Source organism: Psittacula echo (genome assembly GCF_963264785.1).
Source record: "Psittacula echo genome assembly, chromosome: 8".
Taxonomy (NCBI): domain Eukaryota; kingdom Metazoa; phylum Chordata; class Aves; order Psittaciformes; family Psittacidae; genus Psittacula; species Psittacula echo.
In genome coordinates, this window is record NC_137744.1 from 14,685,485 (window position 1) to 14,703,577 (window position 18,093).

An 18,093-nucleotide genomic window follows, 5' to 3' on the forward strand; every position below is an offset into this window, starting at 1 on the left:
AAGACCACGTGGTGACAGTTCAGCCATGCTGTGGGAGTCTGAGGAGTCATGGATAAGAAAGGTCTTCGGAGAGACAGGACTGGAGGCTTCCAAGGCAGAGGAATTTGTCCTGATTCCTAATAAAGCTGGGGTACAAACTGCTGGTGGATGCAGCCACCAACACCACCGGGCATGGGGCCTTGCTGGGAAGTGAAACACAGCAAGAGAGAAAGGCCAGAATGCTGCTGGGCTGAAACACTGGATGGCAAGGGACCCAAATCACCATGCTGGGCTGAGTCTCCCTGACAGCACAGAGACCCACCCACTAGCCCCTTGGAGCAGTAACCTTGTCCTTCCTGAGCACAGCAATAAGGAGAAGCATTGCAATGGTGGGGAGCAGTCTGGGGGGAGCTGTACTGCAGGTGCCCTCAGCAAGGCACCTGGGACTTTGAGATGCTGCTGGGGCCAAAGGAGGTGTCCCCAGGAGCAGTGTTACAGATTTACACACACCAGTCACTGCAACAGAGAATGCCAAGTCTGAGTGAAGGTTTCCAATTAGTCTTTTAATAGTTCTTCAGTCACAGCTGGAGCTGGGTGCCTCCAGAGGGGGATCTCCATCCCAATTCATGCCTCCCAATTATACCCGTTCCACAAATCACCCCATCCCCAAGTCCAATCACTTAATTCTGGTGGCTGATCTCCTGATTTCTCACTGGGTTTCACAGTCACTGAGCTGGCCTTCATCTCTTTGGTCCTTCTCTTCTTCATTCTGCTTGTATCTGCTGAATTCAGTGAGTTCTTTGTTAGCAGCATTAGTTTTACCAAGCTTACATGCTGTCAGCTCTTGCAGCTAAGCCACGAATGCCAAACGGAACCATGTAGAGAGAAGAACGCAGTTAATCCAATTTCCTCCACAACAGCAGCATTGGGCTGCCCAAACCCGCTGGTCCCGTGCACCCTCTTGCTCTCCCTCTGTGTCACCTCAGGTGAGGAGCCCAGGGAGGCAGCCAGCCCATGGCTGTGGCCGTGCCCGGCGCCGGCGGCAGCCACGGGTGCAGCGTGACCAAAGGTCACTGCACCGCCCCGGCAGCGCAGCAGCGCAGCAGCCGTGCCCTCCCGCCCTGTGGAGTTGGTTCCTCCTTTGCCTAACGCCGGGGCAGGAAGTGTGGGGTGCGAGCTGCGAGCTGAGCCCTGCCGGGGAGCGGGCTGCTGGCCGGCCACGCGGGAAGCACCGACATGGCCCGGCGGGAGCGGGAGTGGGAGCAGGGCTCGGCTGAGCCAAGGGTAGCTGGCATTGCCCGGACATTCACCTTCCTGGAAGCCACTCGGCCCAAAGCGGGGAGCCTGGCCCGCATCTCCCATCTCTGGCCAGCCACCGCAGGGAGCAGGGAGCGTTTCCATTCGCTGCAGAGGATGGACAGCAACAGGAGCGTCAGCCAGAGCAGCCAGGGCCTGGGGAGCTGGGGCAGGACTGCAGGCCGGCTCTCTGTTGGCTCCGGCAGTACCCGGAGGAAGGAGCTGAAGGAAATTCTCCTGCAGAGCAACAGCCCCGGCAGCACCATGCGGTTTGCCACCGCTCTGAAGACATCCGATGTCAGCAGTGTCCTTGCAGGAACACACCAAGAGCAGAAGGCTGAGCAGAGCCCTGAAGTGCTGTCCCTTGCCTTGGATCCCCTGGAGCATGAATGGCTGCTGACAGTGGCCCAGGGTGATGCAGACAACATCATCAGGCTGCTGGACCTAGATCCCAGTCTGCTGAACAGGAAAGACTTTGTGACAGGCTTCACCGCTCTCCACTGGCTTGCCAAGCATGGCCACTATGAGAGCTTCATCCAGGTCATCTCCCATGCCCAGAAGAAGGGCTATCCCATCAACGTCAACATGCCTACAGCCAGTGGTGGCTTCACCCCCTTGCACGTGGCTGCCCTGCAGGGACATGAGCTGCTCATCAAGGTGCTGGTGGGAGCTTATGGGGCAGACACCACCCGCAGGGACCACAACGGACGCAAGGCTTGGCAGTACCTGAGTGCAGACACCTCCCAGGAGCTGAAGGAGCTGGCGGGAGCCTTGGAGGAGGACTTGGTCCAGCTGTGCTCTCACAACACCAACAACAACTGTAAGTCATCCAGCAAGGCCAGGGCAGGGCAGGACTGCGTGGACTCTAGGGCTGAGGGGAAAGCCCAGCGCTCCTGGAGCATGTCGACCCTTCGGGTCTTTGTCCGACAGGCATTTACTTTCTTCCAAGAGCGCTAAAGCTCCCCTGGCCCCATTCTGCAAACCTGCACTGAATAGTAGCTGGAAGAGCCTGTGAGGAGCTGGGCTGGGAGAGGGCTGGCACTTGAAATCCCTGCCAAGCAGGGATTGACCTCCTGCATGGGGGCACTGCGGCCACCCGGGTCTCATGTGGTCTTTTGGGGCTTGTGCTGGTGTTTGTGTGTGTATGGCAACCATGGCCATGGTGAGCACTGCCTGTGTCCAAAGGGGATTTTGCCCCCACCCCTGCTGATGGGCATTCCTTGCCACAGCCCAGCAGAGCCCCACAGTGGGGTCTCACATGCTGGCATTGCTGGGGGGAGCTGCTTCTGTGACACCTGCATGCCCCTGTGGGGATGCTGACCCTCCATGGAAGGTGTGCTGTGCTGGGGTGGATGTTTGGGTGCCCATCCCAGGCTGCTGGCAGACTTTGTATGTGACTACAGATGGGTCACGCAGCGACTTGGTGTCTTTGTTGTCCCACCTATAACATGAGGCTGTTGTGGTTTAAGCCCAGCCGATAACTCAGAACCACGCAGCACTCCCCTGGCTCCCAGCAGTGCTGTGGACTCGTCATGGCACCTCAGGTGCCTGGACAGAGACACTGGCAGAATATAATCACATATTTCACAAGCACATTCTTGTGATGCCAGTGGCCTGGCACTGGGCTGACCATGGAGAAGCAACTATGGCTTCAGAAACAACTCTCCAAACACTTTTTTATGTATGCTTTTCTGCTGGCAGGGAGAGTGGGTACAGACAAGCAAGCTGTGCTTCCAGCCACAAACGCTTTCCAGCTCCCTGTGAGGTTTCCAGACCTCTTCTACATGTACCTCCTCTGGGTTGCTGTTTGTCTATGACAGCTAAAGCTGTTTCTCAGTGAAGTAACAGCTGGAGTGCCCAGCAAAACAGAAGGTTTTCAAAGTGCAAGACAAGTCACCCCTGGCAGCCCCCTGCTGGGACCCCCATCCAGGGCGGCCTGAGATGCTCAGCCCCACTGGAGATGGGGGCAGGAGTGGAGGAGGCAGGAGGAACACCCAGTAGGGTGGCATGTGGTGGCTCCCGCAGGGACTGGAGTTGATGAGCAGCTCTGGAACGATGACTCATTGCTCAAAACCATGGAAAACGTACAAAGGCTGAGAGATTATCTTTGTTGCTACTGAGGTCATGCTCAAAAATGAAACTCTTGAGAAACGTCCCTATAGCAGCATAACCCTGTGTGTATGTACTGGTAACTTCATTAAACAGGCAAAACCTCTGCTCACTTGTTTTTGTTTCACCAAATGGAGCTCTGCTCAGCTGATTTCAGCTTGCTTTTCACATTCTCAAAAGCCAGGGCTGCTTCAAAATATCTTCAGAAAAACAACTTCCTCTTTTTCATCAGTGTGAGACCATTTCTACCCCCTTAAATAGCAATCCCATTTGAGAAGTGACTCTCAGACAGCACATGGGGAGTTTCTGTTCCCCATCACAGTGCAGAAGCTCTTGCAGAGACATCACCCCATTTATATTCAGATTGTGAAATGCTGCTCATACACTGGAATAGCTCAGTCTGCAGTGGACAATACATGGAAGAACATCCTCCAGATAAGCAGATAGTGACCTGGTGACACTGTCACCCAGGTGACAGGGTGGACACATAGATGTGTCTGGACATCTTAATCACCAAGGTCAGCAGCAGAGACATATGAAACACACTGGGAATGGATTTAATGCCTGATCTTCACTGGTTTTGTAATGCTTTAACTCTTAATAGATTAAGGACTATAGCAACATACCTCCTTCTGGAATCTCTCTGGCCACATCCATACCACAGGACAGCAGGCTGGCTTCCAACAAGCCTGGCCACAGCAGCACAAGCTCCATGAACAACAGTGATGTCAAAACACCAGCAATCTTTAGTTCTGGTAGCCACAGCACTGTTGGTAAGACAGGTGGGTGCATGTCTGGTGAAGTATTTTTTGACCCATTAGTCCTCTCTCACCCTTTCACAGCAGCATGCTGTTCAGAAGAGGGTGCAGGACCACTCTTGACATTCTTCTCTGAGTAAGGCACAGAGTACACAGTGGAATTAGTGAGAATTTCCTTGAAGGAGCGGTTTCCTTGGCATTTGAAACTGCAGCTTAGTCATGCTCCACCCGGAAACCCGGACTTCCATTGGAAAGTAAAATTTAACTGGCAAATGCCACACTTAAGTAAGATTAAACAATTTTTACTACTTGCGTCCCCTTGACAGCTATCCAAATCCCCTAAAGGCAGCTTCCCAACCATCTTTTGGTCATGGGTTTGAAGCTGTATTCTGCTCTGAGGCAAATTACGCACGCACTTCAGAAGGAGCAAAAGCAGAGCCTGGTGTTAAAACATACTCTTCAATGCCACCCCTGCCTTGCTTGCCCTGCAAGGGATCCTCTCCTCAGAGCAAATGCCAGTACCCTTTCTGCTGCTGTGCATCGTGTTTGCCTCAGACATCACCCCTCATTCACATGGTTTATTTTCAGACCTACAGAGGAGAAGTCAGTTTGCAAATACAGACATTTAAAAAATACTCTGGTATATAATCTTTGTACACTTTGCTTCTCACTCAAACAAAAGCCTATCCACAAAAATGGACGAGAATATCCAAGTTGTTTTTTTTCTTCTTTAAAGCTTCTGTTGATGACTTAGTTACTGTGCATTAGCTCAGTTTTGCAGAGATCCCTGATCTCCCTCACAACTCGCAGGGAAGGAGAGGGCAGAGAGCTGCCACAGGGCAGCAGAAATCATTCACACCCAGAGGTATTTGTGTTGGTAAAGGTTCTGAAGACAACTGAGTTTAACCCAATTTTAATTTGTAGTAGATTTACTTCACGCTATCCCTTCACATCCAATTTGAAAAGCAGTGAAATGGAGAAAAATATTATGAGGGGTTATTTTCCAAAGCAGTTCCTTGGTAGAAGCTGCTTCCGCCTAATAAAAATAGCACAGTAATGACTGTAATAGGGAGACTATCTAACAAACAGTAATAAATAATTCAGTCTATTACTTACAAAAGGCTTTCCACAAATGCCATGGAGAAAACTTTTTCCATTCTCAAAAAATTACTTGTCCCCCCCTCAGCTAGGTCCTCATAGACACAAATTAAGAGGAACTCTGCGAACAGCTCTGCCTGCCAGCAGTGGTGATGGGGAAAGGCAGAGGGCTGTTCACAAGGCTCCAAGGCTGATCTTTGACCCTCAGCAGTGCTGTTATTTCCTAAACACTTGTTTCAGAGAGAAGAGCACAGAAGAGATTCAAAAAACATGGGGTAAAAGTGTTTGCAGCACCTGGGCCTCTGTTGAAACATCTCTGGCAATGCTGTTTGCTGCTTTCCTGTTGCAGTGATTTACTGCTTCCCCCCCGTAACGAGGTAGAAACTAGACTCTTACCAGATAGGAAAGGGGCTAGAAGTTACCTCTGAAGCGTCCTGAAGATGGTAAAAATCCCAGCCTTGCTCTGCTGTGCTCATAGAAACTTCCAGCACACCTTCCTTAGGAAGAAGACTGTCAGGATCTCTGAGCAAGGCATCTATTAGTTATGCATTTATGCATACTCAGCATATGCTGCTGCCCAGCATTATTTGCTGTGAAACAGACCGTGAAGGAGATATATCTATTTACCTTCAACATGAAAAGCAGCAACACAGAACATAAGGCAGACTGAGGCTTCCTCAGGAAGCTGCCACCCAGGAACTGAGCTACTGCAGCAGCCTGAACCCAGAAAACAGCACCTCAGTGTCAGGATGAGCTCTGTGGCAGCCACATTCGAGAACAGGTTTGCACCTTCAGTTACTTCCTGCTGACCAGAGCACCTATCTCAGGTCTGCACTGCAGAAGGGAAAGGAGCAGTGGCCACACAGGACTCGGTGCTGAGCCACAGCCTCCTCCTCCACTTCCCTGCAGTACACAGGTGACATTGCACATGCCCCAGCTGGGAAGCTGGAGTGACTGACCTCTCTGGGCAGTTTAATTCCTTCCTTTGTCCCTTTTTTTAAATAGGTACTAACTGTTCCTTTGAGCAGCATCTTTAGTTAACTACGCTTCTGCTGAGAACGTTAATTTAAAACACCTTTGTCTGGCATCAAGACCAACTTGATCAAGTCAACACAAAGCTTCAGACACAACTCAGGTGGTCATTCTAGGGAACATGCAGCCATTATGGACTACAGGTTGTAAGACTGGGACATTTTGTAGAAGCTAAATCTATCCACTGCCTGTGCCCTATTCTTCCCTCCTCCTCCTTTCCTATCTTCTTAGTGAAACCTTCTTTCACTTGATTATTCCACTGCACCCACTCTCCAGCCAGGATCTTAATCCCAGGCTTCATAGGCTGCCCTGCACCACATCCCACCTGAGAGCCAGCACTCCAGGAGTGGGGCCAGACCTCCACCGGGGACTGAGCTGCCGGGGTAATGAAGCTGCCTGAGCACAGGCTCATGAGGACAGGCAGTGCTCAGGGCAGCCTTGCCCATACACTGCTTTGTTTGTGAGTACCACTGATCATCTCAGCCCTGTGGGCAAGTGTTCTTGCATAACATTTCAGTATTTGCCCAGTACCATGGTGCTCTCTCCCACATTAACTCCTTTAAAAATCAGTTCTGATTTTTACCCTTTTCTTCAAGGAAATGGCATGCTTTGCTCCAAGAGGTTTACAGTAAGTGGAAAGGAAGACACAGCAGGCTCTATCTGATAAGGTTTCTCACACTGAGAGTATACTCACAGTAACATTAGTTTTTATTCTGTTACTATCCCACCATGTATATATATAGATGAAATAATTTCAACCAAGTCATCCAGGTCTGTATTTATTAGTAAACCTGTACACTGTCAATACTCATGATGATGCCTGACAGAGAGAACACTAATAGAACACAGTCTTCATGTTTCAGATGCAAATTACTTCCAAGATTTTCCCAGTTAACATAAATATCCCAGACTAGCTTACAAAAAAAAAAAAACCAACACACATTTGGGGAGTGCAGTCCAACACTACAGAGGGAATCATTTGGGGGTGCCAAACAGCCACAGGTGTTATCAGTCTGACGCAGAAAGACAAGTGTTACTAGAGTTCCCAGGAGACAGTCCCTCTTACAATCCCAGTTTGGTCCTTCTCCAGTGCCTCCTTTTGGAGTTGTACCTAAGACAAAAGCAGTGTACATTAGCAAACGGCACACACATTTGATGATCCAGGTGGACTAAAACCACCTTGAATTAGCTGAACGATAAGGAACTGAAATCTTTCTTATGTGATAGAGTAGGAGGCTGCCAAAAATAATCAGCTGTGAACTTCAGTTTAGAATTTCCACCTCATCACTAAGTAGCACGTTACTGTAACAGAGTCTAAACCTCAAGGAGGTAAAGGTGCCTGCAGAGATGCAGCACTGATATGTGAACATCTTCCCTCCTCCTTTGGAGACAAGACCTGTGATCTTATACTGATTGTCCAAAGATAAGGAAAAACTACCTCCTGAATGCAGTTCATAATCTAACACAAAAAGTATCCATTTTCTTCCAAATCTGAAAGCAGAGCAGCATATGGAAAGGCTGTCTTCCAGTAAAGTATACTAATTTATCAGTATGTACTTGTACCTGTTAAGAACAAATGGTTTCACCACTGTACAGGTGAAACCAAGGAGACTTGTTAACAGAGACTCTCTCAGCAGGAGAATGGCAGTACTCCCACAGGAGGAAGCACTGCAATTGCAGCCTGCTTTAGCACAGGTTGGGAAAAACTGGTGACCGATGTACTGAAGTGCCATAAGACAAATCAATTTTCTCCATAATAAAAGTATTCCGAAGTACTGCAATTAGGCCAAGTAGAACCCAACCGCAAGCTTGTGTCTGGAAGACAAGGATACAGTTTGCGGCACACAATACTGATTCTGCCTAGAAAGAAACAAGAGAAGTAACAGGAACAGAACATGGCAAGTCTGTGCCCTTTCGCTGCCTGACCCAGCCACTGCTACTGGCACTCTCCTCACTACTCAGGACAAAAAACAATCTGGCAGAAAGAATTCTGTTCCCTTAAAAAGTTTAGACAAGGAAGTGTATGAGGTAAAAAGCCACTGGCACAGCGTAAGTGAACAAATTACACTGGCTGAAGCTTTTAAACCAGAGGGCTTAGATATACACCACCTTTTGCATGCCTCACATTCACCCAGTATTTTACAGTCCGCTCTTACTGCATTTTCTTAACGCTTGAAAACAAACACTATGGGCAAACAAAAAGGAACTGTTACAAATCAATTCTGCAGTGATGTACCAAGGATCTTACACTGTCAATTTTATCTCACATACGCCCAACAAGCCTTTTGCTCCCTTACAATCTTCTGAGTCTCAGAACACCCCTGCTCAGTGAGGTACTATTCCTTGAGATGCAGGATTGCAGAGGGACAGCTCTGAGCGAGGGGAAAGGTGTTGGTAAGGGGAACATGAGCAGCAAAGGCTACCAGGATACAAATTCTGGAGTAAATTATCCACAAGTAAGTTCATGCCTTCACTTTACATGTGCCATCACCGAACACCTGTGGACCCTTGCAGAGCACTGGAATGCACAGGACTGCTACAGAACGAACGGCACGGAAGCTCCACACTGCCTCAAGAAAACACAACAGGCCAACAGTACCTGGTGGAGTTGTGGATCTGCACCAGTGTGCCCATATGGCATTCACAGCTACAAAACTGCACTGCTGCTTGCATAAACTTTTTTACACAACCAGCTTCTGACTTCAGCCCAAGCGGCACACGCAGCCTGTCTGAGCCTGGGCGGCTGCAGCTCCTCAGAAAGCAACAAACCGTTACCTGATCTTGTTGCCAGTCTTCATGCGAATCCATTGCGGGATCGGCCGGTTCTGCTTCTGCTTCTTGGCAAGGAAGCGTTTGATCTTGAACGTCTTGTGAGACGACTGGAAAAGAGAACAGCCATTAAGCCCACACATCAGCCGCCGCCTCGTAGCTAGGCCCGGGCCGGCCGCCCCGCGGGCGCTCAGCCGCGCCAACGCAGAGCAGGGCACGGCGGCAGGCATGCCGCAAGGCCTCAGCGAGCCATGAACGGGAACGGAAACGTTGAACCCAGGGCCTTCCCACCCTCCCGCCCCCGGCTGCGGGGAACGCAAGCCAGCCGGCAGCAGCGAGAGGAGCCCGGAACATCACGCCCGGGCGGCGGATGGCGGCCGATAGTCTCACCATGGCTCGGAGCTGCCCGGCGTCCCAGCGATGGCGGCGACGGAAGAAGCGGAAAGGGCAGGCCGAAGCGGTGAGAGGCGAAGCGGAAGCGGCGCGGGCTGCGCTGCCGCAGCGACCCCTGGCGGCCCGGCGCACACAGAGCGCAGTGAGGGACGGCGGCGGCACGAGTTTGTGCGAGTTTATTGGGTTTAGTACAAAACAGCTATGGCTAAAATTCGCTAGCTTTAGGAGGAGCTGCTACTGGTGAAGTCTCTTTCTGGGCTGTAAAACAACAGTTCAAGTTATGAGGGAGGACAGGAGTGCGGTAACGCTCCAGACAGTGAAGGGAGAATGCTGCAAAATAACACGATGCCCAAACCAGCTACATTTGATTAAAAATAAGCGTTTCAATGTAGGTAGACTTTACATTAGAATTTGTCAAGAAGTATTCCAATATTAAGCCAGCTTATTCATACACTCCAACTTAGTTACTTAATATCCAGAGAACCAGGAAAGAGGAAGGTCTCTCCCTCCCTAGCGTTATCACTGACATACCAGATGTTCTCCTCTTCGTGTGCCAGAGGCTCCTCCTCTTCATCGGCACCTCAACAGCCCCAGACTGTGTACCTGTCTCCGTGCCAGACTGACATCACTCAGCTATCACCGCCACACAACACCTGTGTTAACTCCAGGCAACTTCAAGCTTGCTCTGCTTAAGCACATCAAACACTGGCTCCCATCGCCTTATGGTAAAGCTCTGGCTTCAGATCCAGGTGTCACCTCCTCCTAACTGCATGACTCATTTATTATCATACTTAAGGCCATAAAGTCTTTCTACTTTGTAAAGATTCTCTTCTCTGATGTAGTTTAGATGCTGGGAAAATAAATTCAAATAACTGAAAATACAATGAGAACACATTTCAAATTCCAAATCTACAGCTGAGGTTCTTTAACCAGAAACATCCAACAGCACAATGCCCCCTTGTCTTCCTTTGTTCCTTCTTCACTTCGAAGGCACTTCTGGATTGCGTAGTACATGCTCTTTGGCTGCACAGACAGTCAGAACACATAAGGCTTGCATGCTAGTCACTCCTCTTCCTTCATATTACTCGTCTCACTCTCTTGTTTCTTATCCACACCCTGATCTGCAGGCTTTGCAGCACTGTCTTCATACTGACACAATCTGCTTCGGCTTCGGGCTCCTGGCTGGTACAGCTGCATTGCTGGACGATCCTGAAATAAATCAAAACTATTTAGACTCTTTCATAGCCCCAAGCCATCGTAGTTATGATGGCATCAGTGATGCTAGAAATGGCTCAAATCAAACTTTTCAAGGTGTTCTAAGTTAAATTATTCCACCATGTTTGCAAGGTAACTTCAACTGTCTCAAATCAAGGTTGTCTCTGTTGTAAGGCAACACCCGGTTCAAGCCACAAACACCACTGCACACAGCTGAAGTTATCTGTAAAGAACATCCTCCTGAGATGAGTTCAACTTGCCCTTTCTCAGAATAGAGGCCAACTTCAAGCTTCTTCAAACACCCAAGTTCCATTTGTATTTGAAAATGCCTTAACTGACATAGAAAACTTGCATACAACAGATTTGCAGGGTATATAAAACTATGCCCAAGACATTCTTTCTTCAGTCTATGGGAGATCTTCTGTCATATTCTGCATGTAGCAGTCTTGTCCCCATTTGAGGGAACCTGTTCAATCACTCTCTTACTTCGAGATGTACTTTCAGGCATGTATAGTGTCAGCAAGAGACACAGGCAGATTACTGACGCTCTGCTGACACTTTAAAGATACAGCCTAAGGTGTAAGTCAGCAAATAAAAAGGAATCAGTGTCTTTACAATTTAGCCCATGATATCATTGCTTAATTCCTATACAGTGACAAAGAGTTTAAGCAAAATTTACTAGACAAACTTTCTAGCAATGGCAGTTTGTTACCAGAACAGGGAGAACTTTCAACAGAGAAACCACACGGTTCTCTCCTTGAAGTGCTTTTACCCTAAAGCCCACAAACTGGTCCATATGAATCAGACACATGAATTTAAAGAAATCCAGCACCTTGTTTCTGATACGATCCCTCTTAATTGTATCCTCTTTTTTATCATCTTTGGTTACTTTCTCAGATTTGTCCATGCTGCTGGTAAACTCTGTCAGATCACTTTTCTTTCCCTTTTCTCTGAGTAAGTCTCTCTCCTTTTTCACCTCTTCCTCTTTTCTTCTAAAAACCTTCTCTTTCTCAAAGCGCTCTTTCTGCCTCCGACGCTCCTCTTCTTGGCGCCTCAGTTTCTCCCTTTGTGCTCTCTCATATTCTCTGTCTCTTTCATAATCTCTATCTCGGTCCCTGTAGTCCTTTACACACTCATCTTCTGATCTGTATGAAAACAAAACTGAAAATTAAGCTCAAAAGATTCATCAGAGCTGGGAGATCAATGTAATACTGGTGTAAGTTTGCAATATGAAGACGACACACTGGTAGGTTCTAGGGAGCTTTTGGGAAGCTGCATTAACTCAAGTCATGCATGAGAACCTGAGATGATGCTGACTGCTGACACTTCCTAGGCTCCTACTCACACAGCTGGCCAAGTCTCCTCTGGCTCTGGAAAGCACCTGGATTTCTCTGTCTTACCTCTATTTCTCACATGGCAGAACTGAACCTTGAACAGATCACAGAGCTGTTAAGAATTACACCTTCCACTTTGACACTTTACAAGACTTAAAGGGACTAATAACTGCAGCACACCTCTCCACCTGCCACAGCTCTAATTCTCCAATCGCAAAGACAGCACTCACAGCCTGCTGCAGGTCACCCACACCTGGGCTTCTTTTGCAGTGTTCCTACAGTGAGTTGCAAAAACATCAAAATTTGTCCACTAGTGAAGCACTAGTCAGGTAATTCACACAGCTTTCTGCAACCACAGGGATATGCACTGTCACAGAGAACACATCCCCTGCCTTCTATCAGAAAACTAATTGCAGGGGAATTACAAAACAGTCATGGCAGAGCAGCCTAAGCCTCAGTATGATCAGGAAACAAGTTATATATACATATATATATTTATAGCAAGTACTAGAATACTTTTTTGCCTTCTCTTCTTTTGTCTCCCCATCAGATCGTTTGGCAGATGCACTACTCGCATTTTTTTCCTCCCTCAGAGTCTCTTTTTCCAGTTTCTTGGATTTTTCTTTTCTCTCCAAGTCTTTTTCATCTTTTTCAGGCTTCTTAAGCAGCTACAAAGAAAACAGAAGTCTCAACTAAAAAGCTCACTCTAATATGTATTGTCTGGCACAACACCAAAATTGCAAAGGAACCACAGTCCAGTAAGAAACAAACATTAAAGTAATACTACTGCAAATTGTAGTATTTCTAAAAGCTGGAGTGTATGAGTAAGCCTTATCCACAGAGCAGACTAGAATTTTTCTCCTAAAACAGGCCAGTTTAGAAAGCTTAAAAAGTCTCCATTCCATAGTGAATTCACAGTTTTGTTTACCATAGCATGTACAACAGTCACATGACAAAAGCTTTAAATATTACTATGAAGCATTACAGCACGTAAAACTTTACAACGCCTAATACTGAATATTACAAAAAAGTAGTAATCTACTAACACCAAACCCATGTGATTCTTCACACAATACTCAAAGCACATTCTAAGAGACTGATATACAAATAATAGGGGAAAGGGAGTGTAACAGTTTATAATAAAGAACTGTTCTAGACCTTAATCTTTGGTTCTTCTTTTGATCTGTCTCTTTCTTTTTCTGGGCATCTGTCTACCTTCTTCAGTTTTTCTGCTTCTTTTCTCTTCCTTCTCTCCTCCTCTTTCCATTTTCTTCTTTCTTCTTCTCTTTGTCTTTTTCTTTCCAATTCTCTCCTCCTCCTCTCCTCTCTTTTTTCTTCTCTCAGTCTCTGTGTGTGTAAAAACAAAGAGAAACAGTGTCTTTCCAGATCTAGAAAAGATCCCTTTAAGCCTAAAAAGATACCATGCCACAGTGATAAAGTAACTCACCTCAACCCCACCCCTATTGTAACAGAAAAAAAGTCCTGTTGTCTCTATTATTCTGCTGTGAACCTGAACATGTTACAGCAGCATTTTATTTTTTCCCCTTTCATGACCCTTAATTTGTACTATCTTAAAAAACCAACCAACCAACCAACACAACAGTAGCCTCAGCCTTTATAATTCCATTTTTAATGAAATGTGCCCTATCTGTTATTTCCTCCATTGCTAAAAGTTAAAATGTTATTATGTGCTGGGAGAAAGATGATCTACAAAGACCTGAGTCAGAACAGCACTGAAAAGGAATCTAGTTTGATAGTATCACAAGCAACATTTAGCTGTGACCAGAACACACACAAAGCACCACCATTCCTCCAAAGGCCAGTGTTCTCGTAGTTTAAAGTATGCGAACCAGATGTTAACAAGTTGGGTCAAAAGCTTTTCTTCAAGAGGGCAGAAACATATCAACATACATGCTGCAATATGCACACCCATGCTTTAAATGAACCAATTGTACTTGCAAGAAATAAGAAGATTCTGGAGATAAGTCTTACCTGTTTATTTTTCAGGAAGTTCAATAATGGAGTAGTCTTTTTAGCTAGAGAATATATAAAACAAACATAAACAATCTGCCTTATCCAACACAGCAACAAAACCCTACATGAAATGAAAAAGCCTTATGGATTTTCCAGCCTGTCTCCTCTCACATACAGCAATAAAACAAGTCTTCCAATTCTACCCCTGAACAGTGGCAACTATTAGGATTCTATAATCTTCTTTAGTGATACACAGTATACCTCTCTGTAACGGGATATTCAGTCTGCAGCAGGCTTTTCCCAGATTCTCTCGCTTTGAAAATGCATTCTGGTCATTTTTGTGATATTTTACCCAACCACAAAATCTCTTAACTTCTGCATGCATGGAACACCACTGCATCTCACTGAAATGCAGCCACTCCACAGCCTAGTATGGCTAGCAGATGTGACTAGCAGCTTAAAACAAGCATAGACATTATCATATAAAACTTAAACTGAAAAAAGAATTTAGACCATGAGAGCAAAACAAATTAGACTGAGTAGTATTAGCCTAAAGGTTTAATAAATACCTAACAAGCACACATAAGAATTCAGTCTCCTGAAGGGTGAGAAAAATCACATCTTCAAATTACACCACATACATTCCTTTGTGCTCTAGGAAAATGTTGCTGTAGTACATAGATTTCCATACCTATGAGCTCTTTGTTTCTTGCCTCTATTTCCTCCAACAAAGTTTCTGGAGTGGAAGTTAATTTTTCATCATCTGCACTGTAACTTTCCAGAAACTTCTTGTACTCTGGATCTACGGGGGAGGGAAGAAAAAGAGGAAAAAAGAAACAGTAGCATGAAAAGAATTTCCCTTGTGCACTGCTGGAAGTGTCTGGGTTAATCTGCATAAGCTGGAGTGTTTACGTCACCCATTTGTAAGCTGGCAGCTCTCAAATGAGCTGCTGTGTTATGTTTGTCTAGAACAATCATATTTAATAGATTTGCAGCTGCCCAAGCAGTGCTAATAAGCTATAATTAAGCAAATATTCTGTCAATAAACTACAGTGTCACAGTAAAAATTTTTGTTTTGGTTTCAGCTGGGATAGAGTTAATTTTATCCCTAGTAGCTGCTGCAGAGTTGTGTTTTGGCTTTAGTCTGAGAATAATGCGGATAATACAGTTGTTGCCAGCAGCACTTATCCTGATAAAGGACTTTTCAGCCTCATACTCCGTCAGTGAGGAGGGACACAAGAAGCCAGGAGGGAGCAGAGACAGAACACCTGACCTAAAATAGCCAAAGGGGTATTTCCATACCACAGCATGTCATGCTCAGTATATAAACTGGAGGAGTTGGCTGGGAGGCACTGATCGCTGCTTGCGTTGGTCTGAGTATTGGTCAGTGGGTGATGGGCAATTATATTGTGTATTACTTGTGTTTCTTTGGGGTTTTATTCCTTTCTTTCTCTTGTCTCCCTTTCCATTACAATTTACTTATTTCAATAATTAAACTGTTTTTACCTCAACCCATGGGTTTTAGCTTTTTCTGATTCTCCTCCCCATCTCACTGAGGTGAGGGGCAGGGAGAGTGAGCATCTGTATGGTGCTGAGTTGATGGCTGGGGTCAAACCACAACACAGCATATTCAAATTACTGCTAGGGATTTCAAGTGCACACATGCAAAACAAACTAGCCAGCAGTTATACCATCTTCAATAGTTCCAGTTTTCGCATCCTTTTTCTTACTCTTCTTTTTTGCAGCTTTTTGGAAAGGTGCAAACTCAACTATGGCAGCATATTCCTGACCTGTTAAGAGGAGAGGGAAGAATACATTAAAATAGAGATGAACCAGATGTAGAGTATATTATCCACGTCTACAGCAGAAAGATAAGCCTCACAAGAAGTATGCAATACTAGAAGAGGCTACTTGGACAGCATAAAAGAGTCTTGTATTGTGAAAGCCATTTAATAAAACATTTTAGAGACAGCAGAATTCATGAATCAAACACTCTCACAGCATCAACGAAACAGCAAATTAACAGACTCACAAGATGGAAATACTAGATTTAAGACTGCCCATAACTGTCAGTTCAGCCACCTCAGCTATACCACACCACACAATATCCTCATCCTACAAGCCCGCCTATCATTGTGCAAGTGCAAGATAAAGTTTTAAGTTAATGCAACTGGGGCAAATCTCAATTTTTGGCAAAATACAATACAATGCAACACATTACAGGCAGGCTTTAAAGTTTTATCTTCTGACTAGAATGCCCCATTTATGGCTGCATAAATCAAATGTTGCTGCTGGGTATGGCAAATACAGCATCCCATTACACTGCAAACCAGGCTATTTTAAAGAGGTAGGTGTTATTAGAACCTTATCATGCAACCATCCTAAATGAGGGTCTTGTGGACAGAGCTTTGTGTCACATAAAGCAGCTGGCTGGATGAAATGTAAACCACAAAGTTCAAAGTGAAATCCTCAGCCTAATAAAGCCAACAGGAAGACTGTTAGTAAAGTTTTTGCTATATTTGTAAATTTAAGGTCTTTCAATGACAGACTAAGATGTTTTAGTGCTATGCCATATAAGCAGGTTTGAAATGTAAAATTTAAAGACATGAAGTGTACTGAATATCTAACATGCATTCAGAAAAAAAAGTAAGTGGTGACACAACTAAATACTTGGATGCTTAACCAATAAATTGGTTAAACATATATATAACAACATATTAACATATATATATAAACAACACATTAACTATAGATTTAGGTCTCCAGAGACCAGTTGCTTTTATAACTCAAGGCTGCAAGAAACAAGCCGCTCCTTTTACTGAATCAAGATGATCCACTCAGCTGTAAATTGGATCAAGCAATAATAAGGATTAAAAACTGACCAAAAAATAAGCTGTTAGAAGTGTACAGAACAGACAAAGGGAGCAGTGGAGCATGGCACCATTAACCTCAGCTTCGTTTAGCTTGGACAGCAACAATACCCACCCATTTTCACTTTTCAGACTTCCCACTCAGGTATGACAATGAAAGTATTAACCTTAGTAATGCAACAACTGGGTTTATCTTGATACTGCTACCATCTTGATGCACACTTTACTGGGGTTTATACATAATACTATAAGATCAATTTAGAAATATAGAAGAATGTTTTAGATTAGCTTCCACAAAGCATAAGACTTTGTTCTCTGAAATACTGCAGGGCATTCATTTAAGGCACTAAGGCCAAACAAACCCCAAGTAGCACGTTGGGCTGCTTACGCTCATCCCTCTACAATACAGCTCCAATGCTGCACACACCAGGAGAGACGCACACAGCCGAGCGCTGCTCACTTGCCTTTGTGGTCGACAAAAACATAGCCGTCAAAGCGATCCCTGAAGAGGACTATGTCTTCCTGGTTTTTGAAGTTGATGTAGGCTCTCGAAAACATATGAGGGTACAAGCTGCACAAAAACAAGACCCACACAGCCAGGCTCACTGGGCGGCCCGGCTGACGGCAGCGGCGGTTGTGGGGAGCCGCTCCGGGGGAGGGGGCCGGCGGCCGTACCTGGAGTCGTTGGCGAAGAACTCGAAGTAGTCATGCTCGGGCAGGGGCTGGAGATGCTCCTCCAGCTGCTCCTTCGTCAGGCTGGGCGGCAGCCGCCGGATCACCACCTGCGGCACGGACACACGGGTTGGGGCGGCCCGCAACACTCGTTGTCACCGCCACCCCTCACACCCCTTCCTGGGGAGGACCCAGCTCCCCCCGCCCCACAAAGGCCGCCTCCAGCGGCACCGGGCCAGGCCCGTTATCGCGTGGCTGGGGGGGGACCTCACGGCACAGGCCCCACCTTGCTGAGCGTCTCCTTCTTGTCCTTGGGCCGCTCGAGGCGGTCGAGCTCAGCAGCACCGGTCCTGCTGTCCCCAGCGGCGGCCGTGCCCGTTCCCGGCCCCGCCCCCAGCAGAGCCCCCAGCCCGGCGGCGGCCCCGCGCCGCTCCTTGGGCCTCGCGTTCTCCTTGTCCTCCTTCATCCCAGGCCACCGCCTCTCGCGCAGCTGCGCCTTAAAGGGCCACGAGCCGCGCCCTCGGCCAAGGCCGCCCCGCCGCGGCCCCGCCGCACTACGGCTCCCGGCGTGCCCCGCGCGGCTGCGCCGTCACT

At 46.7% G+C, this 18,093-nt stretch overlaps 2 protein-coding genes across 8 annotated transcripts; one reads left to right on the forward strand and one right to left on the reverse strand.

Moving 5' to 3' along the window:
• Positions 1-1,183: 1,183 nt before the first annotated feature.
• SOWAHD (sosondowah ankyrin repeat domain family member D) lies at positions 1,184-2,232 on the forward strand (the record flags this gene model as incomplete). Its single annotated transcript, XM_080624573.1, has 1 exon — positions 1,184-2,232. Exon 1 carries the CDS (start codon positions 1,216-1,218, stop codon positions 2,230-2,232), a length of 1,017 nt encoding a protein of 338 aa, XP_080480699.1. The 5' UTR covers positions 1,184-1,215.
• Positions 2,233-7,038: 4,806 nt separating this feature from the next.
• Positions 7,039-18,093, reverse strand: LOC308224840 (large ribosomal subunit protein eL39). 7 transcript variants are annotated; one of them, XM_080625121.1, is made up of 10 exons: positions 17,786-18,091; positions 17,503-17,609; positions 17,292-17,398; positions 15,649-15,747; positions 14,649-14,759; positions 13,976-14,019; positions 13,199-13,330; positions 12,500-12,651; positions 11,482-11,794; positions 10,302-10,643 (listed from the first exon to the last, which is right to left on the reverse strand). In XM_080625121.1, the coding sequence occupies exons 1-10, from the start codon at positions 17,963-17,965 to the stop codon at positions 10,497-10,499; spliced, it is 1,392 nt and encodes a 463-aa protein (XP_080481247.1). In that variant the 5' UTR covers positions 17,966-18,091; the 3' UTR covers positions 10,302-10,496. The 7 variants fall into 7 exon arrangements, with proteins under 7 accessions (XP_080481250.1, XP_080481252.1, XP_080481247.1 ...); XM_080625120.1 differs by having other exon boundaries at positions 13,142-13,330; positions 17,786-18,087; XM_080625124.1 differs by lacking the exons at positions 10,302-10,643; positions 11,482-11,794; positions 12,500-12,651 and adding exons at positions 7,039-7,383; positions 9,048-9,151 and having other exon boundaries at positions 13,142-13,330; positions 17,786-18,084.